The sequence below is a fragment of the Galleria mellonella genome, unplaced genomic scaffold (genome assembly GCF_026898425.1).
Source record: "Galleria mellonella isolate WM207_F2 unplaced genomic scaffold, CSIRO_AGI_GalMel_v1 utg64, whole genome shotgun sequence".
NCBI lineage: Eukaryota > Metazoa > Arthropoda > Insecta > Lepidoptera > Pyralidae > Galleria > Galleria mellonella.
The window spans coordinates 1,722,764-1,748,566 of NW_026442133.1; the positions used below are offsets into that span (position 1 = coordinate 1,722,764).

Consider the following 25,803-nt stretch of genomic DNA (forward strand, 5'->3'; position numbering starts at 1 on the left):
CACATATATATACATACACATACACATATATACATATACACACACACACACACACACACACACACATACACATACACACGCATACATACACACGTCTATAATAATTAAAAAGTTATAAATTTTGATGAGACATCTTTTAGCTTGATATATAATAACAAAACAAAAGTAATATAAAGCAAAACAACATTACTAAAATAGTCTAATAGTAGTAATTATATAAATATATAATTTATATTATAAAATTTTTGAATCTATCTTAATAATTAAATAGTGCTATAGTAAATTTATACTTTGCTCTATTTCAAATAAATTTAATACTAATTTATTATATAAATATAAATTTAATATTTATAGATTAGATAATATCATATTCAGTGATTAACTTTCATTTTTCTTCAATACTCAATTATTCAATAGTCGACTTTAACATCACATAGTAAGAAAATGTGGCCTTAAATATCTGAAAAATAAATAATATTAAGTTTGAACATAAATTATTTATATATTATAATATTATGCCGCGTACGGTACTAAATATAATTAATCAAATTTATCGATAGATATATTTGCACTACTGTATGCTGTCACTACATATTTTGCTTACAAGCTCTGACTGATTGTTTGTTCTCTCTAGATATTTATTGTATGACTTCTTATGACAATAACCTTAAACATGATTCCTATATGTGCATAGTTGCTTTATCATTGAAATACAGTGATTCACGCAAAGGAATAGGGCTTTCAGTCCTCACTACTCACAATTTATTCTCCCAATATATGTTATCAAATAGATGACCGCGCGATGTCCCCTAGGAATCTTAATTAATTTAATTAATTCATGGTGAATTTATCACGATGAACCAACTGATCAGACTTCATCGCAACCTCGCCAGTATAACCCATCAATAGCTAAGCGTAAACCATTCTATATGCATCCATTTAAAAAAATCACTATTACCCCGGCATTATAAATCTATAAATAACTCAGCATATATACTATTTCATTTTAATCCATTTAATAATAATTTACTATTACCCCATCAGGGTAAACCAATAATCAGCTTAGCGTAAACCAATAAAAAGCTTAGCGTAAACCATTCTATATACCTACATCCATTTAAAAAAAAATCAGTGTAATCCCGTCAGTGTAAATCAATAAAGTGCACAGCGTAATTAATTCTATTATAATGGATATATCCATTAAAAAAATTATCACAAAACTTACATCAATCATAGGTTGCACTCCCGTTTTAATGCCTGCTGCCGCTTTAAACATCAATGGTGTTTGCGCTTGAGCTAGCATCATCAATATTGTTTTTTTATTGGGTATTGACATATCTTCCCATGGAATACTATATATAATATCGGAGATGTCGTCAGTCTAAAATAAGGAACATAATACCGGATGAAATTTAAGTTATTATCCATATGTAAATATATGAAACTGCCTTTGATTATTTACCAGAGGGAGACTGTACAAAAGTCGATTGCTTGGGTACCTCTGTCACATTCGTGTTTCAACTGTAAAGCAGTTGTGTTTGCATGACTGTGTTTTGGTTTGAAGGGTAGGATATGGCGTGAATTTACTGGGTACAGAGGAATAACACATGATTCCTCAGGAATAGCAACGCATGGGGGGTATCATGGGCGAAATAGTATACTTTGTTATGTCCATGGTAGGTGCTGCTCATGTCTATAGGCGACGGTTACCATTCTCCATCAGGTGGGCCGTCAGCTTGTTTGCCATTCCAAGTTGTATAAAAAATATATATATATTGAATATGTTAAAATAAATTTCAACATCAAAAATTCAAAAACGACAAATTAAAATTTAAACTTTCCATACTAACTAAACAGTTGGATATCCCGTGCTAATACGGAGACTCAACATTTTTATCGTTTTATGAACCATGTTTCTATGGCGAAAATACTCAGTTTTTTATACCACCAAATATGGCAAACAAGCATACAGCTCGTCACTGTAGCCTATGGATGCCTGCAACACTAGGCATACGTGACACCTCATGTACACGTTGCTAATCCTGAAGAAACCTTAATACACCATTTTTGATAACTCTATACTAATCTCTATTCATTACTAGTCCTCAGGAATAATCTCGGCAGTGAGCTCATTCCGCAGCCTGAACGTTCACTGGAAAAAAACTCCTCTGAAACTGCACTGTACGCAACCATTTAAGTTCTAGCGTGTAAGGATGAATTCTCTGAGGATGGCGAGCGTTGCGATGATAGATGATATCTGTGGATATCAATCTAAACAATTCCTCAGAACACAATCCATTATACAAGTAGTAGAGGGAGGCAAAGCCTCGCCTTAGACTTAAGGGCTCGATATCGCCTATGATCCTAAAGTCATCGATAATTTTATTTTTAGTAGTAAAACACTATCATAAAAGAACGCCTATGATATATGTTTTATCCTGTAGATATGGAATGGCAACGCATGGGGGGTATCATGGTCGAAACAGCATATTCTGTTATGTCCATGGTACTGCTTATGTCTATAGGCGACGGTTACCACTTTCCGTCAGGTGGGCCGGTAGCTTGTTTGCCATTCTAAGTTGTATAAAAAAAAATAAGTTTACAATGTTAAAAACAACAACAACCTACTTTAGATGCTGAAGTATTTAAACTTTTTTTGTGCTAATTACATAATTTGAAAGAAAGTAACATCATCATCATCATTTCAGCCTTTAGCTGTCCACTGCTGAATTTAAGTCTTCCCCTTTAGAGGTTTTGCCAGTAGTTGCCACGCTTGGCAGACGGATTGGCAGTGAGGCTTCAGAGATATTTTCAGAGGGACGCTACTGCCCATCCCTCGCCCTCCCTTAGTCAACTCTTACAACACCCACGGGCAAGGAAGGGATGGTCTATTCTATGCCGGGACCACAGGGTCATTCATATAGCCATAAAGAAAGTGACAACACGCTAATAATTAAACAACATTTCCAAAATCTTTTAATTATTATGCGTAAAAGCGTTAGTAGAACGTGTTCTGAGGAAGTAAAAGTAGAGTAAGGAGTCAAGAATATGAAGAACTGATAAGCACGGACGATAAAACTGATGAAAAAAAATATGTGCAGGAGAATAGTTCTTTGGCATTCGATTCCCTCAACCTACCTATTAAGAAATTTTGCATAAAGATAGACATTTACCGTGTCCATGTCATGTCCAATAGTGAAATGTTAATGGAATATTAAAGTCAATTTTTATTCACAATCCATCCAACTGTTTAAGCATAACTGTGTAACATAACATCCATACAATTAATATAAAAGTGTAAATATTCAAATGAATAGAATATATTTTCGAAACAAAGTAAAATATAAAAAAAAAAAATCACCTGAATTCGTAGTTCCTCTATAATGAATGATATTACAATAAGTTCAAACATGAGATTGAAAACCATTAAAGCATATATTGCAACGCTGTCTGTGCCCTAAAAATGTACATTCGTTAACTATATATGAATTAAAAATTAAAACTATTATAAGTATTGATCCATTATTTAATTATTAGTATTCCATTTTTTTACGAAATTTTAACAAAAGGTTATATAGGTATAATCTTTTATTATTGGGGGGAAAGGGATTGTTAGTAATGGAGACTGAGAATCCCATAGCTAGCTAGCATATATACCCAACCAAGTCGACCTCCTCGCGGTTCTCCCTGGAAACTATCATGGTTAATTCCTGATGAATTCATCATGATGGGCTAACTGGCCTGTTTTCCTTCTCATCTATCACCCTTCACTGGTACTCCGCCAGCTTATCCCGTTAGCGAAGGCGGGGCTACCATACCTTTTCACCCATCAAAAAACCTTTTATTAAAATCGCCAAATACTCCTATTCAGCATCGTCTTCGTTTTTTTTTAATAATATAATAATATCTTCAAAATTATAAATGTAAAAAAAATAATTACCCCCATCATCAACTGGTACAATATCAAGCTATCTACAAATAAATTGAGTAGATAAATTCCACCAATACTTAAACCAAATACATCCTGTAAAACGTTTTTAATCCTGAAAAGAAACACAACCTAATAAAATGCTTCTGGAGCACCATTGTCTAATACTAATAATTTAATTTGTAAGTTTCGCCGAATTACTATTTTGTAGATAATCAGTGTCAGTGTTTTTCAGTACTCTTAGTCCTCGCTTTTGTGTTGCTGTATTAAATTTTACAGATAAGTTTTAAGAATGGTGCCATAGAATCTAAACTAAACATCTTAAATACATTGAAGCTATTAGTGTCTATACTAATATTTCGAGTATACAGAGGAAAGATTTGTTTATTTATGATGGATAAACTTAAAAATGATTCAACCCATTTTTAAAAAAAATAATAATAAAAAGCTACATTACCGGCAAGTAACATAAGCTAATTATATTTTCAAAAATTTTCCAAATATTTTCCGGATTGTTAGTATAATATAAAATAAAATTAGTTTTTGAATAAAATATTACAATTGTCTTTTACTTCAAAATATACAATAATATAACTTAATATTCTATTAGGTATTTAATATTTTATAACACTTAGATTACCAAATAATTTACAGTATGAACAATACCACGAATATCACAAAATGCCCACGATACCCGTCATTCGTTGCCAATTTTAATAACTGTAATTTTAACCCTGCAATTTCGCTGCCATATTTGAAAAGCCATGCAAGCACAACTAACTGTTCGTCGACTGAAACACAAGTATAACAGTAATACATACGAACAACTTTTGTATCGAATAAAATTTATATTATTTCAATAACATTATTCTAACAGGTATCGAAATCTTCAAAAAAATATTATTTTTAATGTCATATGGAAATACAAATAGCTGATTATACATTACTATACGAGTACAATACCCATAGTATCCTTCATGCGTTGAAATTCCTAAAAACTTCTTAGTTCTTAGGAATGTCAACGCATGAAGGGTACTATGTTAAGCATCTGCATTCACTGAATGTAGGTAACTCAGGAGCGTTCTTTATAGCAGTATATGGGGAAAACCTATGTTCAGCAGTGAACGAATAGTAGCTGAGATAATGAAGATGTAAGGCATCTATTTCCTGTAATTTCACTGCTTAATATTGCTGATATTTTTTTTTTTTATTTCAATCTTTACTAACATTATATATCTGAAAGTAAGTTTTTTATTTATAATGTCATAATCCATTAACAGCTTAACTAATTACTATGAAATTATATATACACGTATTGTAGTGGAGAAGAATATAAGCTAAATTTATTATCCCGGTCAATAAACATATCCCGGTTACGCAGACGAAGTTGCAGTTAAAAGCTATTACGAAATAAAATTTATATAAATTGTCTTTTTTTCTCCTTACCCTTTTATAAAAGCGTGATATTTTAAAATATCCACCAAAATATTTTTCACCTCCTCTTGACTCAATTCATTCCATTTCGGCGATTCAATTTTATATTTCAAAATCTTTATATGACCGATCAAATGAAATATAATACATAAATGTATTGAATTTCCAAAAGCTAGAAGAATTGATGAGTATATCATTACGAAAACATTTACTGTATGTACAATTTGCCAGTTACGATAATTGTACAAATAGTCGAACGGCAACCACAAGTATATGCCCGTTAGGAATGTTCTCTTCTTATTCAGTATTAATTCCTTGTTTTTCAAGTTGCTAAATACCGGAATTATCACCCACAGGAAGCCGTCGACGACTACTAACAGTACAAAAGAACACATCAGCAGAAACACATATCTTTCAGCTCTTAAAAGTACCTGGAAATAAATTAAATATTATTATTTTTATCTATATACGAGTAGAATCAAATTACAATCTGTTGCACTTTTGGAATTTCGGAACTTCTCCCCAAATTACCATCTTGTAAATAATATGCATTAATTTTTACGTTTTTTTTTTTTGTACAAATCAAACCTCTCCTATGGAAGCCTATGTATGGTCAATGGTAAAAAATAATAACTGAAGCGATGGTGATTATAAAAAATAACTATGGACCTTTCTTCTCATTAGTTGTCAATCCTTCAAGCCAACAGTAATGTACCAAAATTAGTGTAAGGCATATAAAAATTAATAAGTTCATAATTCCACTCACAATAAGACATTTATCGTACGTTACTCTTACTTACCGTTTTCGTGAACGCATCGTGCTCTTTAAAATAAAATAAATGAACTTCTGTGAAGAATCTCTTCAATATTTCTTTATATTTTTTCATTTGTGCTATAAACAGTTCAATCTGGAAAGTGGAAATGAATACATACATTGAAAAACTAACTTTTGTATTCAGTAGAAGAATTTATATCATTTATAATATAATATAATAATCATTATCGAAAAGGATGAAATGTTACTGAGTGACGACCCCGTGCATGACAGTGCAGTGTGAATAACGAATTGAAATGACGACCTCAAGTGTTGTATGAGGAGAGGTGGAGTGGGTAGTGACAGAGGAGAGGGTGATCACTTTCATTAAAATAGAACCCAGAAATCAACGATGACATATTTTTGTAGAAATTAAATTTAAAATATTTGAATTTAGAACAGGGAATTCCATTTATATAAGTAGGTAGAAATCTTTTTTTAAGGAAAATTGTATTCCACAAAAGAGAATAGCGCCTTTGTCACAAAAATATTGTAAACTTTGTCACAAAAAGAAAAAATACTTACATTTATTAAAATCGACACTGGCAGAATAATAAATATTATTCCCATTGTTTCAAAGGTAAGTTTTTCATAATTAGCGAATAAAAATACAATCTGAAATACCAAAGAAATCGGAGCATACCATAGAACTAAAACCCTGTTTATCTTAAAAACTGAATTTTTACAATTCCGAAAACCCCATAGTTCTTGGTCACCCATTGCCATGAAGGTCATAAGATATGCTAATATACGATATATTAGTTTCTTTTGTGGAGGTCGTCTGAAAAAAGAATTAGCAAATTACTTCAGAACTCATACAGAATGTAACTATTTTCGATTAAAATTGAATAAGTAAAATGGAGTGAAAAATGGAAAAAAAAATATATTATTCATGGTATACTTTTCATCAAAAGGGCGGTCAGCTTTTTCCCCATTTTGAGTTGCGTAAATAATAAAGATTGTGTCTCTCCAAAAAATTGATTTCATTTCTGACAAAATCAGTTATTTTGATTAAAAAACTAAAGTGTTAAACCAATTTTGATAAAATTTCTATGGTCCCATTGAAATCTGTAAGTATATCCTTTCAGATAAAAAAAAGATTTTTCCAAAACTAAAACGGTCACAGTTATGAGGTAACAAACATAAAAAAACATACAACCGAATTGAGAACCTCCTTTTTTTTGAAGTTGGTTAAAAAAAATATTTTGTTCAATTGAGTGAAAAATAAAAGATAGCCAGGACATTAAATTATAACGCCGATTCGACATAGATATTAGCTTGATATCTTCAGTCTTTTTGGATAAAAAGCGTCTCAAACAGCACATTTAGTTAAAGATAGGCCATGCAAGTGGTAATATAAAGGTTTTAAATGAAACGATAACCCCGCCTGCGCTAACAGTATACACTAGCGGGGTAACAGTGAGAGATGATAGGCGAAGATGAAAGCAGATCAGTTGACCCGTCGTGACTTTATCAAAAATTAACAACAATAGTTTCTAGGAAGAACCTCTAGAAGGTCTAATACTACTTGTTACCTTTTTGATACAGTACATACCTTACCCTAGAAATAGACACAAAATGAACTTACAGATAGTACTCATCGTCTATTCTTATTTGGCCGGCATCTTGTCTCAAGAAAAACGATATAAAGCGATTCGAAGTGAAGTTAGGCCTAAAAAAATCATATGTAAATTATTTATAGTATAAAAAGTCATGACCTTTGTTTATCTATTTTTCTACTTTCTTATTCTAAACCACACAACGGATTTTCACACGGGTTTCACTGATATTTACATTTTTTTTGGCAGAATATCAATAGGTGAAATACATCCTAATTTAACTTTTATATAAGTAATTAATTTTATTTTTACAATCGCCTATGCGATTGTCATTTAAATTTAGACTACTCTAATACTTAGCCACAATGTATAATTAGGAATAATTTTCACCAAACGACTCGCATTGCATCAAATCGGAAAGATACGAATGGATGCGATGACAATCGGTCTTGTCCGGCAAGATGTCAATGTGTACAACTCCGACTCCGTACCGTCGCTTGCAAACGTATCCCTTTTTACGCTTAATCAGCTTCATTCTTACCATGTTGACGTGTTAATTTTTTTTCAAATGGCTGGTTGACGTAGTATTGTTGACTATTGCATTATAAAAAAAAAGAAAATAAAACGCAGAAGAGAAAAAGAAAAATGAGTGGTGCCATCCAACCATGGCTTTGAGCATACGCGACGACAGCCTGGATCTGATTGGATACAACGACAGATGAATGGGGCCGATTGCGTATCGCCGCGTACTTTTGGCTACGACCGCGTGTCGCGGAAGACGCCCGCGCTCAAACTGCTGTACATGAGTTAGTAATATAGACTTTAAATGCTATGTACACGATTTAATATCATTTAAAGATTGTAAAATCCATTCTGGTCCGATCCAATGCGAGCCGTTTAGTGGAAATCATCCTTTAAAGAAAGAGATATAGAGTGACTATACTACTATCATATAGTTTAATATTACTAACATAACAATTAGTTATTAGCAATCTAATATTCATTCAAGTTCACAACCAAATCGATTTCCCAGTAAAATCGAGTTTTAACGACACGAGTGAATCGCCACCTTTAAGATCATTCGGTGAAACGACGTCATATTCTCGATTCGAGAAATTCGATTTTATGACATCATCCCGTTATCTTCCAGTGGCAGGCTCAAAATGTTACATTTAATAAATCTATGTGACAATTCTTTTGCATAAATTTCAAATGATTTCTAAAACATTATTTTTAGTTTAATAAATGAATCTATATATATTTTGGCATGGCAACTACTGGCCAAACCTCCCTTATGAGGAAGGCCTATGTTCAGCAGTGGACAGACAATAACTGATAAAAAAATATAAATAATATCTCCCATGTGTAGTTTTAGTTTCATTGTGTTTAATTCTTTTTTATATTTACAAACAAAGGAAGCTTGACAATTTCCCAATTCGCTCCCTTAACTATCACAATATATAAAACATGATAAAATTTAATTATTGGATACTTTCTAAATAATTTATTGCCATTCTGCGAAACTTCTGCTCATGCACTCATACATGCTCAGCGTGATAATGGTAGGTTAGTTTTTCTTTTGATTAGGAGAAACCTATGTCAGTGGAATGGATATAATAGCAATGACGAAATATATGAAATTATTTCGTAACCTACAGTAACCGTTTACCATCAGACAGGCTGAATTCTTGTTTGCTACCTTCACAAAAAGATTTTTTCTAAATTTACAATGTGCCAACTATAATTTGTTACTATTGTTGACATACTTCTAGACATAAGTTTGAAAATGTTTCTGACCTTACAATTGTTGATTTACTAAACAACGTTTACGATAATTTGTGCTTCCGTTGTAAAGGTGTTTATGTATGGTAAATTGCACAATTTTATGTTTAACAAGTTGAGTATAAAGCATTCAAATGTTTGATATTAATTATTATTATACTAGAATTTCGGCGTGGTTTCGTTCAGGAAATTCTTTATTTTTACTTCCTCGCTAACATTACGAATGTGGAAAATTTATTCAATTAAAGCAATTTAGAAATTGAAATTTCTAAATTTCTACTCTAATATAAAATCTCAAGAACGTATTGCCGATGATTGTTCGTAGCCAGATTTATTGCAAGAGCAAAAAATGTTCAAAGGGAATACTGTAACCCCAAATTATTAATGATATCTCTAGACCTCAAAAGATTGAAGACCCAATTGCATATAAGAATAAACTCATTTTGCGTAAAGCATTTTATTTAGCATTTTCAGCTTCAACAAACTGTAGTAGTTGTACAAACACCTTGATTATCACTGTCATTACCGTGATACCAGTGATAAAATCACTAAAGAAGTCAAATTCTCGCGTTGCTTTATTTCTCGATTATTATGTACTATCATAGAATACAGCTTCTGTGTCGTAAAATCCTCTGTACTTCATTAATTATGTCCAAGCTGTATTTTATTGTCACCTAAACTAAATTTAGTGTTCTAGCAATTTTCCTATTTAGGATCAACTCTCCTAATACTTTACGTCATTTTTGATAGTTTTAGATTGTCTCAGGTGTTAAGCTATTTGCCAGCAGATTTATTAAATGGTTCAGGCCATAGTGGTCGGTGGACGTTCTCTTTCTCATCTAATTTTAATTGTATGCACGATTTTAAATATACGCACAAACAAACAAACAGCAAAATATATATATTATTATTGATTTGTACAAATATGTATAAAATGCTTGTACCACGGACAGTTTTACCAGATTACCGTACATCATGTATCGAATATTGTTGGCTGTGACAATCTTACTAACTACAGTTCAGGTGAGTATATTTTAATAAAAATAAATAATAATAAATATTTAGAATTTCTCGTTTTCATTAAATACATAATATTGTCTTTAATAATTTAGGTGTACGCCGATGAAGATAAAGAAAAATGTACAGAAGTTTTATCTCCTGTAAGTAACGAAATGGATTTTCTGTTTTTATTTCTGTTTTACAACATAACGATACTGATGAACAATTCATATACCTCACAAACCTTAAAATGGAATCTCCGCAAAGTATCTCACGTATGTTTAAATACTCACACTTTTAGTAGGTACAAGTACCTTATACATACGTAATTCCCATTATATCAGTTATTCGAATATCACTTTTTCTACGAAATGAAATAAGTATTAATTAAATTTGTTCAGGGAATATAAAACGATTATATTTCATACTCTATTTTTGATCTAAATAGTCTAATTTTGTATTAACAACCGAACAATTGTAAATGAATTTTCCAACCATTTCTTGTACTTAAAACCTTTAAATATATTTCCTACAACAAACAACTACAGAATGTAAAATAAAAATATCATAAAGCTTTATCACTCAATCGAATATAAACTCAACTTTATCAATCAACTCTTCTCATTTTAACCTTTTCTCATATCTATTCGAGGTCGACCTGATTTGTTTTCTTCTTTGATTCTTCTTTATTTAAAGACTTCTCACTAGTCACTCCTTTTCTGGCCATGTCATCTTTTACGCAGTCCATCTCTGTCTGAGTGTTGTTCTACGATTATAACTATCCACATTCATACGTAATACCTTTCTTACTACATTCTCTTATTCCCTGTTCATCACTGGCCCATAGTCAATTGTATTTTATGACATTGATATTAAAAAATCCACTTGTACTCTTTCATAGAAAAGATGTCAATAAATACTTCACCGATTTCCCCATTTAGGGTATTTTCAAAGGTATTAATATACAAAGTTCTACCAAATGTATTATATATTATTTACAAATGATCTACTTTAATACTTTCTCCGTATGGTCCCGGCATAGAATAGACCACCCTTTCCTTTTCCGTGGGTATCATAAGAGACGACTAAGAAAGAGCGAGGGATGGGCAGCAGCGTCCCTCTTAAAATATCTTCAAAATCTAATCTTGGTTGCCTATTCGTCTGCCAAGCATGGTAACTACAGGCAAAACCCCCAAAGGGGAAGGCTTATGTTCAGCAATGAACAATTATAAGCTGATGTAACGATACTTTAATAAATATGTGCTTCAAACAAGAGTAGAATATAAACAAAATGCTGTATGTATAAGGCAGAATTTAGTAACGGCACTCTGTTCAACAGAAGCCGATTCGACACAATAATTTCATTGTCAAACTGGCAAACCCTTCAACAATATATACCTAAACGGATACATATTCTGATTGCACTATGTCCCTGAACTATACAATTTATGCAGTTGTGCAATTAACATGGTGACAAATTATACTGCTTGAATGCAAATTGTCAATCAAAAGCCTATAGTGATCAATTGAGCCCTTGACTGACTGACTACATGATTACAAACATCTGCATGGTTATACATGGAATACGTTGTGTAATATAATTATTTTAATATACGAATAGACATCTAATAAAATTACTGGATTGTCATGTCAACTTTCTGAATAAAATATGTTTCTAAGCCCTTTTTTCTTTGTCCTTGCGTGCAAGCTTTTTGTTTTGTTTTTGTTTTATACAACTTAGAATGGCAAACAAGCTGACGGCCCACCTGATGGAAAGTGGTAACCGTCGCCTATAGACATGAACAGTACCATGGACATGACAGAGTATACTGTTTCGCCCATGATTCGTCCTATGCGTTGCCATTCCTGAGGACTCAGGTGTTATTCCTCTGTACCCAGTAAATTTACACCATATCCCACCCTTCAAACCGAAACACAGTCATGCAAACACAACTGCTTCAACTTTGAAACACGAATGGGACAGAGGTACCCAAGCAATCGACTTTTGTACAGTCTCCCTCTTTTTGTTGTGCTTAACAAACTTTTTTTCTCGTATTCTCAATTATTACTATCCGATCTCTTTGCAACAAGTACTGAATATCAAACAAGTTATCTAAAATGCTATTATTATCGATTGAGTTCGATATTCGTACTGTAATTAGGAATTTATGTGCTTTGCTCGTTTTTTAAAGTGAAACTCTAAAAAACAAGTTAATTTAAAACAACAAATAATTATTCACTTAAAACATCCTTTACAACTAGGTAACTAGAATGTTATGAGAATTGATAATACCATAAATATTCAAAATTAATACATTGACTGTTTCTGGCAACTATGCTCGCGTAAATCAGTAAAGTATCCTATGCGTCAAATTAGGATATGACCTATCCATGTATCAATTTTCATTGAAATCCATTAAGCCATCTAGGCAAAATTGAGAAACAAATATACAAATATATTATTAACAGTACTAGATATTCTAAATGTGTTATACCGTGCTAAGAATATTTTTATTTTAAAATATACTACCTTAACGTGACTGGGACTTAACGTGTTTAAAAATTTTTGCAGGTAAATTGTACCTGTTTCTTTATTGCCGACGGATTATAAATTTTTCATTGCATTAAGTCCCGATAGTGTATTTAAAATGTGTGTAAACAAGTTCAAAATTAATTATCCGTATTTTTAATTAAAAATTATATAATTTTGTTAATTTTATTTTTAATCTTCCTTCTTTAGCGCTTAATCTAAAAAATCTTTTGTATATATAATTCCAGGGAACTTTTCGTTGTTGCAAGAAAGCATCGTACAATGGCGGTGTAACTATATCAATTGAAACGCTTCAACAGGACGAGTCTCTCAAGGAATGTTTCCAACAACCTGGGAGACCAGAGTCAGTAAGTAGAAATGCGGTGATTTTCTAGTTTTGTCACGCAAGAAAAAATATTAAAATAATATATTTATACAAGCTTTTTGTTTGATTTTAGAAGTAGAAAAATCAATGGAATAGACCAGACTAGATGGCGTATCAAAATGTCTGTTTAGCAGTAGACAATTAATTCATGCTGATATGCATGCTAACCCATACACCAGTTTTTATGTTACACCTTCAGAAATACAACAATAACAACCACATACAATTTGGTGTATAAGTTTATACGTGATACCGGAACAAACATACAGACAGATTATAGTTTCTTAAAATTATTATTATTATTGACTTCTATTGCTCCTATTAAAACCTCTTAGATCTTTTTTTTTTTTAATATTTCCTATGTACAGACACAGTCCAGTTCGAATTTTGTTACACACATCTGTCACATTACTTTTTAAGATGACGACCTTCGAGGCGTAGTGGTAAACACGTTGGTTTGCATGGTGAGGTCCCGGATTCAGTATTCGATCGGGTCAATTTAAATTGATCGGGCTAATAATAAATTAGAGAGGCAAACGAGTAGACGGTCCACCTGATGGAAAGCGGGTTCTGAAAAGTCATGATCAATAAGCTAGTTAAAGAACCTTATATTTTTTAATCTTTAATATGTAACTGTTTTAAAATTTCAGTGTGCACGAGAAATATGTATCGGCAATAAAAAGGGTTTTGTTACAATCGATGGTAAAATTGATAAGGCAATGCTGAAAATGAATATTGAAAGAGATTTTAAAGAACAACCTGTATATGGGGATATTCTACAAAATTGTGTTAATGGTGATGTCTCAAAATATGGATCCGACGACATGTGTGATATAATGAAGCTGAGACAATGTTTTGACTTGCAATTTCTAAAAGTAAGTTTTATGATTATATGGCCATCATCTCATCAATAGAATAAGGCTAGGATAGCCTTATTCTATTTATATATTAGGGATCGACGTAATATGTTTTTCTCTTCCATCCTTCTCTATTCGTAGTCTTTTTTTTATGGGTGACAATGGTATGGTAACTCCGCCTGCGCTAACAGGATACGCTGGCGGAGCACCAGTGAAGGGTGATAGATGAGAATGAAAACAGGCCAGTTAGCCCATCATAGTGAATTCATCGGGAATTAACCATGATAGTTTCCAGAGAGAACCACGAGGAGGTCGACCTGGTTGGGTATATTGCTAGCAATGGGATACTCAGTCTCTATTACTAACAATCCATTTCCCCCCTCTCTATTCGTAGTCATATCCGCATTCACTCCCATTCTGATCATGACATCTTTCACATTCTATCTGTCTACGAGTCTACGAGTATTTTTAATAGTTCTTCTTAGAAAAATTATTAAAGTATTCGTATTAGTAAATTACCAATGCCAAATATCATGTATAAATAAATAATAATAATATGCATTATACAATACAGAGTTTAAAAAAAAATTACAATAAATACACTTTGTATTCAATAATCGTTTTTATCTGCATATATGGTTATTAACTCTCATAAATTAACGAATCAGTCTTTATATAAAATATTAATTTATATATTGTAATTATTTATATAAGGCACTAATTAATATTTAGTCCATGTATCAGTTCTAATGTTTCTAAATTCAACATCCAAAGTGTTTACGAATAAAATATTAAATAGTTACTGAGCGTTGAATGAATAAAATTATAACTTTGCATTGATAAATACGCTAATTATAATATAGATGAACATGTGTAGGATTTAATGAATAATGAATCATTAAAAATCTTTATACACTAAAATATAATTACACCAAAAATATTTTAGACCATGCTGTAATTAAATTAAGCAATAGACACGAAATCGGGCAAATTTTTTATATATTTGATAATATATAGATAATAAATGTATAAAAGTATGCTTTCATCCCGATCTCAACGAACCTATATTCGTAATAAAATTTAATTTCAATCAAATTTTATGCAAAACTCAGTGAAGATTCTTTAGTAGAACGAATATCTTTAACCAATTATTTAAATGGACTAAAGAATAAAATGTACTGAAAACTACAATATATATATGACTAACTTTAAAATCGATATAAAAAAAATAAGAAAAATAATAACTAATTTTACTATTGCAAAACCAACAACTTACCTCATATATTTTGATGTAAGTACTTACAAGAAAATGAACGGAGGTCGCAATCTAAGTAATACATAAGCCACTTAAACGGAGCCCGCTTTGAGCGAGGGAATTCCGCGACGTTGAACATTTTAGTTTCTTTGTATTATTTTTCTTTCTATTATTCCCCAATCTCTTACAATAACTTCCAAGAGCATATCAGAAAACTTAGAGATATATTTGTTTTAATACTTTGCAAGAAAATATTTATTGGCACTACATTGGAAATAATAGAAAAAGATTACTATGTTTTTGATTTTATGCCCGCAAATACCAATAGGCCGTAATGGGTATCGATTTATTTTAATACTAAGTAACTCTGTGATACAAAAAAACACAGTCACTTCAATCATGACTAGTAACTTACAATAAATATAATAAAACGCACCAATAGTTGATGTATTTCGTAATCACATTCTATTTTATTTCAATACAAAATAATACAAGTGTTAGCACTGGAATAAACCATAGACCAAAGTAAGTCTTATTACAAAACGATTTTTATTCCTATGTCCTAGACTGTCTATGGTCTAAAGGTAGAAAATATCTAGTTTTGCGGCGGTTTAAGAGCAAATTTTTATTTTTAAGGTTATGTTCATTCTTGCGATAAGACGAAAAATTATTGTTTTTATTTTATTTCGACTTTAAAATATTATCTATTAGATTTTTAAGATAAATTATAAGTTCTGGCTGATAATTTGTAATTTGTATAAATTGTCTAATGATTTTATAAAATATTTAAATTTATATTCCATTTCACGATACAATTGCTACGAAACATCGCTAGCTAATAATTAAATATATATATATATATATATATTACAATATCAAAAAATATAAGTATATCAAGTTATTTGAATAGGAAGGTTAAATAATATATACTGATATATTTTAATTTTATAAACATTATTTCAAAGTAATAAATCTTTAAACAAAATATCAGTATTCTAGTAAAACGAAACACGCAATTTATTGATGACCGAAATGAATGAACGATTATCGTATATAATCTATGGAAACATTTGATACACAGTATAATACTGGTATTAAATAGTTCTCCGTCAGTTCGGATTTTGTAATAAAGTCAGGTTTACGTTTTACATTATCTGTAGACTTGCTTTAAACCTCAACTTATTAATTCGGGTATAGTCCTTGTATTAACGAGTTTTTGTAACAAGACTAATTGCATTTAAAGTATGAATTTAGATGAAGAATCTTATAGGCAGATTTTGCTTAGCAACAAGTAGCATTTTGCGCTTTCAATTATCACAAAATTAATGTTACTTGCAAGTATTTTCAAAATGAGAGCAGAATTAAGATATCTCGTAATGTATACCGAAAAAATACAAACAAATTCAGAACCTCATTCTTGAAACGTCACTTACTAGGAATACGTATTCCATAATTTTCTTTATACGCTGATGATACAACTAACCATTATCTATATTCAGTTCTCGCTACGAATTTAATAAATTTAATTAACCTAGATTTACTTTGTATATCACTAAGAGAAAGAATAATTTTATTAAAAATACAGCTAGCTCTTCGCCCTTTTAAAAATTGTAATAATATGCACGAAGAGAATTTTTCTAGTTTTCCATGAGAGTTGATTTTAAATTATGAAAACTAATTAACATATTAGAATTTACATCAATAATTAATCGACTCGGCAAACGATTTTGCTCCCTACCGTTACCAACCGAGTTCATTTTTTTCTTATCGTGATAAAAATTATCCGATCTCTCAAGTTGAAGTACCTAAACATTTATAAAATTTCATTAAAATCAAATGAACGAAAATTCGAAGAATAGCCTAAATAGGCATCGTGACATGGGATTTTAAATATTAAGATACTAGTATGTAATGTAAAATTATATATATATATATATAGTGTACGTTTTATTAATTAAATATTTATTTAATTTTGCAGAACTGCAATGAATGGGACGACGAAGCACCATGTACTGGTACAAAGGATTTGATCGAAAAATGCTCTAAATTGTATTCCTAAATATTAGACCACCATATGTTTATGGATAACTACTTGAGTTCTTTATTAAACTAGCATTATGTTTTCATAGTAAATATTTTTTTTTATAACCTGATAATATCTAAACGATCACTACTTGCAATATACTAGAGGCATCGTTGAATCTTTACGAACTCTCATAACGCAGAAACCTTAATTTAAAATCCTTAAAATTAAATTTAGTAAGATTAATTCTTAGTAAGGATTAACCTTACTAATATTATAAATATGAAAATTTGTTTATTGATTGTTACGTACACAGCTTAAATAATCACAATGAAAAATTATTCACAGGTGCTATATGAAATAGAAAAGGATACAGGCTACCTTTTATCCTGGCCGGTGAACTTATCCATAACTTAAACACGAGGGCGAAGTCGCAAGTGTATGGTTGAATCTAATAATTTCATTTATTTTTGTTCCTTTTTCTAAATTTACTTCTAAAACAGTAGAATTATATCGATCTTATTATATTATTTAAATATTATTCGAAGTACTACAATTTATGTATCAACGCTTACAGTCAACTGCTATGACAAAATTATGTTTTACTCTAAATAGACGTGTCGAGAGTAACGTTTACCATAACGTAAATAGTCGACAAATGACTCTGTCTTTTTGAACAAAACACAAAACCCCATTGGAGATTATAGTTGTGCGCATATTTATTTTAATTTAATTTATAAGTTATATTATAGTTACAGATTAGAACTCCTTTCATGTATGTTTCAGCCAAAAAACCTCTTTGGTCCGTGAATTTAAATTAAACCTAAAACGAGATTTCAAAATAACGCAGCAAACTTAACCTTCCACCTCTCAAAATGAAGGTCTGAGTGACGTTCTTTGAATAATTTAGACCGAACCATTCAGGTTATTTCGACCACACGTCATGTGGAAACTTTTGTGCCCGCCTCGCCTCAAACGAGTTAAGTTTCCTGCTCAGAAACACTTCATTTTATGGCATTTCTCGATGACAACTTGTGTAGTTCTCGTTCTTATTAAGGACTTGGTTTATATATAAGTTTATTATTGCTGAGTTTCTTTCTAGTGCTTTAATTGCTACGTTGTTTCATTTAGAGGAAATTCCATAATATCGACATTCCAATATTGACGCTGTTGCAATGCAGTATAGATAACTTACAGATTCTCTTATATTTATTATATTATTAATACATCAGCCATTAACTCTCCACTGCCGAACATAGAGTTCCCCTTATTGGGGAGTTTTGTTAGTAGTTACCACGCTTAGCACGCGGGTTGACAACCGCAGTTAGACTTTAGTGATGTTTTGAAAAAGATGCTACTGTCCATCCCACGACCAGTTCCAGTTCTCTTATTCGAATCTTACGATACTCATGGGAAAAGAAGGAGTGGCCTGATCTATGCCGGGACCTTAGGACAAATGTAATACTAACAATATAGAAAAATATACAATAATCTGTTCATATATCATGACTGAGTATTAACACACATTTATATACATATATATAAAAATCTTTAACAAATTTAACATTTATATATATAATATTTCGTTTTACTCTTATATTAAATAACACGAAATATAAAGCGTATTAAACGAATTCTTGTATTTAATTTTAACCGCCCAATTATGTTTATAACCAAACATTGATATACAAAAAAAAAAACAACACATTTTTGTAGATATAGTTGCGAAAACATGAATAGACATTAGAATGTGATAAATATTATTATACGTTTTGTCTGTATTTTTATACAACAGTACCAAGAGAAACTATATTTTAGCTTAAAATTGTGTACATGTTCATAACGTTTTATTTAATAATTAGAAAACCGTTAGCCATTCTAAGAACCACAAACATAAAAATTTTATTGTGATGGATTAGAAAGTACATACAAAGACTTCACGACACAGGGAATCCTAATGTGAAGTTTTGGGAACAAATGTAAAATTGAAATATGTATTTTTTGACCTAATAAATATTATTATTATTATTACATATCTATTGTTTCCTTCTATGTTTGTGCAATCGAAATGCCTACTGAATAAATTTAATAACTTTAACAACAAAATTTTATGGATAGGCGATATTTACTAATGTTCATGGTCAATCTCTCGATAAAAAATTCACTTATGTACAATACAGTTATCGTCACAAATGAAAAGCGTGAGATATAAGAAAAAAAGTCCTTGGGACTCTTTTTCCTCTACTTATCTCTTAAGAGGTACGACATGAAAATAGATAAATAAGTAACAAACTTACATAGTAGGTATTTTTTTATAGTTGTTCCAATTTTTTTATGTATTGATCAACGGAAGTTGTTTTGTTTCACTTCGTAACTGCAACCAATTCGTTACGTAGCGCCCGTGATCACATCGCCACATTTATATATCAACTATGTAATTTCTTTCATTCATTTACAGGCTGATGTTTTTATTGAAGACAAATTATTTTCTGATGTAGATAAAAAAAGAAACTCGAAATCATAGACGGAAATTAACACCAATAAATATCGCATGTAATGACATAGCAGTCTGAGACATCATTATAAACAAAACGCAGAAATATGAGCAATATTAGAATTGTTTTGTCTTGCTTTTCGTACGCCTTTATTTCAGTAGGCACACAAAACATTTAACCAACGCTGCAAACATGAATATTTTATTTCAATACATTTGTATCAATTGAAAATAATCTATGTTTTATTTTGTTGTATTGAAAATGTAATGGAATTTTTTAATATATTTGTATTTTAATAGTAAATTAAGTATTTTATTTTGTCAAATTACACGTATAAGTGAATCTTGATATTACAATTATAGTTTATAATATCGTTTATTTTATTAAAGAAACATTCACTTCTTTTTATAAATTTGAAAAATTTGTATCTTTTATATTATATCGTAGTTTTTATGGGTTTTTAATTACCTTTATTTGCAACAGAATTAAGATAAGTTAACTTAAACTTAGTATAATTATTTACATAATTTCAATTAATTTCTTTAGCTATTTTGCTACAAAATCATATATTTGATTTATTTGTTACCCAAATACAATATTTTATTGACATTTTAATATAATTCTTCATCATACTATAGCAGTTTTCATATTTGCTCCTCATTTACATATTATTGCTAATCTATTATTTAAATTCACTATTGGATGCTAATAATGGTATGGGCTGACACGACCTATTGCAACTGATTGCTTTAGTCCCAGATAAAGAAAGTAGTTAGAGAAATTTTTTTCAACCAACTATAAAGAAGAGGAACTAGAGTTTTCTGCACTGTGTATACCGATTTCGTCGAGACTTTTGGACCGAATTGTATTATTATTTTTTAATAGAAAAGATAAATATATTAAAGTTGCATGATTTGTTTATAAGATATTCAAGTCTTTACAGTGAATTCAAATATGGTTGTTGATAGTGTTCACTAAAGATTGTTTCTAAAAAATTATGGTTTATGTTTAAAATGCAGTTTTAACAAAAGTATAGGTAAATAAAAATATCCATTTATATTTCCTTATAAAAATAAATCATATTTTATGTATAAACATATTAGATATTAGTTTATGTTGCCGTAATTTATAAATGCATTGCGAAGTTATTTCTCTGTTTGCCCAATGGTTGACTGGTAGGCCATTCGGCCCGATCCGTTCCGCCAAATGTTCATAAAATTACACAGTGCATTGAAGTTTAAATAAACAAATATATAAATACTTCTTACGCACAAAATACCACGATTACATTTGTGCACTGCTCTTTTGTTTCGTGACAAACAATTGCCTCTTATTATTTTATTTCACGACTGACCCTTTGTCCTCTATTGAAAAGTTTCAGCACCAAATGTTTCGAGCGTGGCTCCCGCATTTCTCTACTCCCATTTAGGCTCGGGACACTTAAAATAATTGCATTTTAATGAACGCGACTAGAACATGCTAAGTACTCATTAAACTGCCAAGCATCCATTAAGACCCGTTCTCCATTCAGTTCAATGCAAACGAAACAATGGCTTATCACTTTCGGTTTGTTTCGTTGTTTATTCTTGAGCGGCCTAACTAAAACATTAACGCGGAAACGTGCCAAGAGACAAAACGGGGAATACTCGTATTTTGATGAACCTAAATAAATAATAAGATTTTATTTTAGAGAACAAAATAAACGCTTCCTTATTTTGGGACATATTATGTTGATTTATATGTAAAAATTATAAAAAAGAAATTTGCCATGTGGTCCCGGCATAGAACAGGCTAACTCTTCCTTTCCCGTGGTTTTCGTAAGAAGCTAAGTAAGGACGAGCGATGGGTAACAGCGTTCCTCTTAAAACATCTCTAAAGCCTGTGGTTGCCAATCCGCCTGCTAAACGTGGCAACTACTGGAAAAAAACTCCCAAGGATTATGTTCAGCAAGGGACAATTAAAATCATCATATATGATGATGATTTATAAAAATAATTATAAATCTGAACTCGCATATGTCTTTTTATTTGTACGAGTGTATCTTATTTTAATGAAGTATTTAAACTACATATAAGGCTAAATTATATAAATACAATTTATATAAAATTGTAATAAATTTTAAGAAACTTTAACTAAAGAATTCTTTTTAACTAACTTAAAATAAAATGATAAGATTTTTCTTTTTCATTCTAATTAACAAAATTTTTTTTTATTATTTGTGAGATAAAATTATATAAATGAAATAAGTATAAATTTACAATACAATATTACTAATTAACTTATATAAGTAAATCTAAAACATAATCAATAAGAGAATATCACAAGAACATGATTGGAGAGACTAATTAATGACAGCAGTAGGCAATCAATCTTCTCTATATACTTCATAACATTCTGTTTGTATTATATGTTTAACTATATGTATACTTATATCTCTGTAATAAAATATTAATAATTAGTAAAATCTCCTCGTAACTTGAGGAGCTTTTACCCGCAACTTTGACCACCTGACTGAGATAAAAAAAGTTCTTTATCCTTCTCTTAAACATATAATAAGTATATATGGACTTTTCTATGCCGTGTGGTCTCGGCATAGAATAGTCTACCCCTTTCTTACTTGAGGGTGTTGTAAGAGGCGACTAAAGGAGGCCGAAACATCTCTCATCTGCCCATCGGCAGCAGCGTCGCTCTTAAAACATCTCTAAAGACTAATTGCAGTTGTCAATCTGACTGCCAAGCGTGGCAACTATTGGCCTACTACTAAATAAAGAAGTACATACAACAACATTGTGATTAGTTCAACCCTTAACACGCTAAAAAGTAACAAACAAACAAACTCACTTTCGCACTTATAATTTAAAAAAAAGATTAATAGAGACTGGTAGAGAATGCTACTAGCATTAAGTCCGTCTTTTGTACCATATTTTCTTTTAATCAATAAAGTTATTTAAATAAAAAATATATTAGTTTTAATTTATTTATTTACACTTTATTGCATCAAGTAAAAAGAGGAATAACAGATACAGTAAATATTAATGAGAAGTGATACAAAAGGCGGCCTTATCGCTAAGCAATCTATTCCAGACAACCTTTGGGTAGAGGACATTGGCGCACTATTCCCTTCGAATATTACCAAAGTATTTCTTAAATTAAAATTTCAATTTGATATCCTCGAAATTTTTATTATAAGGATTAATATAAACTCATTTTTAATAGATTTAAGTCAAAATTATTGAAATTTTAGTTTATAAATGCCCATAACACAGTAATTTTGCGAAACTTTTATATTAAAATATGAAGTTAAAAGATAGGTCAATATCAGTTTTTTTTTTATACGACGATGGAGGCAGACAGACATACAGCCTTTATAATAGTAAACGGTTACTGCAACCTATGGATACCTGCAACACTAGGCATGTCACGTGCGCGTTTCCAACCCTGAAGAAAAAGTTTCGTCTAGCAATAGTAATTTTTTATTTTGTGAAATATTTTTTCTGATTGATCAATAAGAAATGAATATGTTACTTATTATTGTAATCATAATGATGATTATTAAACTTTCTTAATTTGAACGTGAGAAACACTTTGCGAGTGCACTTAGTGCAAAATAAGTAAACAACCAGAAACAACTTAGAAGACGTCGTGCACCTAAATTAAGTCAAAGTTATTGGGCTTTACTTTGAAAGTAGCATAGCAGTAAAGCCAGCTATAGCCAGCTATAACTTTATCTGATACAGAATATGATTCCCAGTTTAAAGTGGCAAGTTACAACACGGCTTAAGTAGTTTGTACTTTACTAACATAACAGTAAGGATGTTTCTAAATTTCTGAAACAGAGAAGTTAAAAAATAATACTATTTTCTGTTGTGTATAATATATTTTTTATTTTATATTCCCACTTGCCAGTTGCAAACCGTTTTTGAGATTTAATTTTATATTCAATAAGAGTTCTTCCAGATTAGGCCCATAAAATTAAGTCGGTTGTTTTTGTATGTATGCTGCTGGGTTTAAAAAAGTACATGCTATTTTTTTTTGTATAAAACCAATGCTCTAAATCTTAATTTGAAATAAACATCCCAATAATTCATATTAATCGTAGAGTTCATAGACTCGCCGTATGGTCCCGCCATAGAATGGGCTACCCATAGGGAGAAGCCTACATTCAGTAGTCAATAATTAACGACTGATATTGTATGGTATATGTTTATCAACCGGAGTGATTCAATATTATTTAAAATTATTATAAATTTAAATCAACAGCGTAAGTAATTGTTAAAATATAGCACTGTGACATGGAGCGACATTATTTACCTCTTTTTATCTTTCTTGTACGGATCCTAAAAATAAATTGAAGAGAACACTGTCTAATACCTAAGTACTTACTTTAGGTGGAAAATTTACTGACGAACTGAGTTTCTCTCTTCTTATGTAATGTCTACCGCAGCAACTTATAAACTTTGTTTACTTTTTGTATCCATGAATTTTACAGCTTCGTACGGAACATTTGGGACACGCCTCCTACTTGTACTTGTTCCTCTTTTTACATTATATATCAGGTAAGCCAATATATTTTTCCTTGACATAGATAATTCATACATATTTTATTTAAATGCATTACAAATTTACCACGTCGAAAAAATATCATTGTTTCTTCATAGTTTAATATTTCTACTAAGGTGAATGTTACAAATTTGTAAATTTAATAAAATCAGTATTTCAACTCGTTCCAAGTCACGATGATTTCACCTCAATCGACATTACTGCAAAACTGATCGATATTACTGAAAAATTATTTACAGTAAAACTATTAAGAACTATAAACGTATATATCTAAGGCTGTTATTTGAGAAAAGAGACGTATAGCAGAATTTAATTGAGAAATGCCATAAAATAAAGTGGCAAACTTTACTCGTTTGAAGCGAGGCGAGGCGAAACCGCCATGACGAGTTGTGGAACTAACCTGAATGGTACGCTCTAAATTATTCAAAAATGTCACTCTGTCAGGCCGTTATTTTGTAGAGGTGATTTATTAGATGCGTTATTTAAGAGGTTAATGTCTTTGATATAATATTAACTAAAATAAACAAGTGTCCTTCGTATAGATTAACCTTTTTATGCAATATGAATTGGCAAACCAGATGGTCCACCATGATTGATAGAATGGCAATTATGAATAAACGTAAGTTATAAGAAATCAGACAATGAATATTGAAGGTATAGAACAAAATGGGCTAATTGTCCCAAGCGAAATTAGAAAAATAAATTTTCCATAACCGTTTAACATAACCGAAATATTTCCCTACTGACTTCCTGTTTATGTCCAATGATTTTTTTTCTACATGGGACAAATGTAGCCTACACATACAGACATGTTGTAAATTGTTGCATGATTCTTTCTACAAATTTCTTTACAAAGAAAAAAAAATACGATAAAAATTATTTCATGCCTATGTGGAAAACGTTACTGTTTACAGTACAAGCAGCAGCATCCTTCAAAAGGCGATAAAGGTCAATCTAACCAAGAAAGAAAGAAAGAAAAGGACATTGTCCCACTGTGTCAAATGTATACTTGCACCACAGATAATATAATTGCTGCACGAACACAATTCTGTTTTGTTTTTATTACAGCGATTAAAAACGTGAGCGGAAGATTTCCCCTCAACCGCATAATACTCGCTAACTATAGATAAAAGTCCTTCATGATTGTTATTAGATTGTTAAAAGAAACTTATTTACAGGAGT

The 25,803-nt window shown here is 30.8% G+C and overlaps 2 protein-coding genes across 3 annotated transcripts; one reads left to right on the plus strand and one right to left on the minus strand.

Annotated features, from left to right (window-relative positions):
• Positions 1 to 278: 278 nt before the first annotated feature.
• On the minus strand, positions 279 to 24,774 carry LOC113513487 (odorant receptor 85b). Of its 2 annotated transcripts, none has more exons than XM_052900205.1 (9): positions 24,445 to 24,774; positions 7,765 to 7,848; positions 6,702 to 6,957; positions 6,163 to 6,270; positions 5,375 to 5,793; positions 3,941 to 4,043; positions 3,362 to 3,457; positions 1,226 to 1,381; positions 279 to 460 (listed from the first exon to the last, which is right to left on the minus strand). In XM_052900205.1, the coding sequence occupies exons 3-9, from the start codon at positions 6,909 to 6,911 to the stop codon at positions 407 to 409; spliced, it is 1,146 nt and encodes a 381-aa protein (XP_052756165.1). In that variant the 5' UTR covers positions 6,912 to 6,957; positions 7,765 to 7,848; positions 24,445 to 24,774; the 3' UTR covers positions 279 to 406. The 2 variants fall into 2 exon arrangements, with proteins under 2 accessions (XP_052756165.1, XP_052756164.1); XM_052900204.1 differs by lacking the exon at positions 24,445 to 24,774 and adding an exon at positions 19,864 to 20,301.
• Positions 10,470 to 19,542, plus strand: LOC128201885 (uncharacterized). The gene is made up of 5 exons (XM_052900207.1): positions 10,470 to 10,540; positions 10,630 to 10,677; positions 13,295 to 13,414; positions 14,082 to 14,306; positions 17,522 to 19,542. The coding sequence occupies exons 1-5, from the start codon at positions 10,493 to 10,495 to the stop codon at positions 17,600 to 17,602; spliced, it is 522 nt and encodes a 173-aa protein (XP_052756167.1). The 5' UTR covers positions 10,470 to 10,492; the 3' UTR covers positions 17,603 to 19,542.
• Positions 24,775 to 25,803: the final 1,029 nt, after the last annotated feature.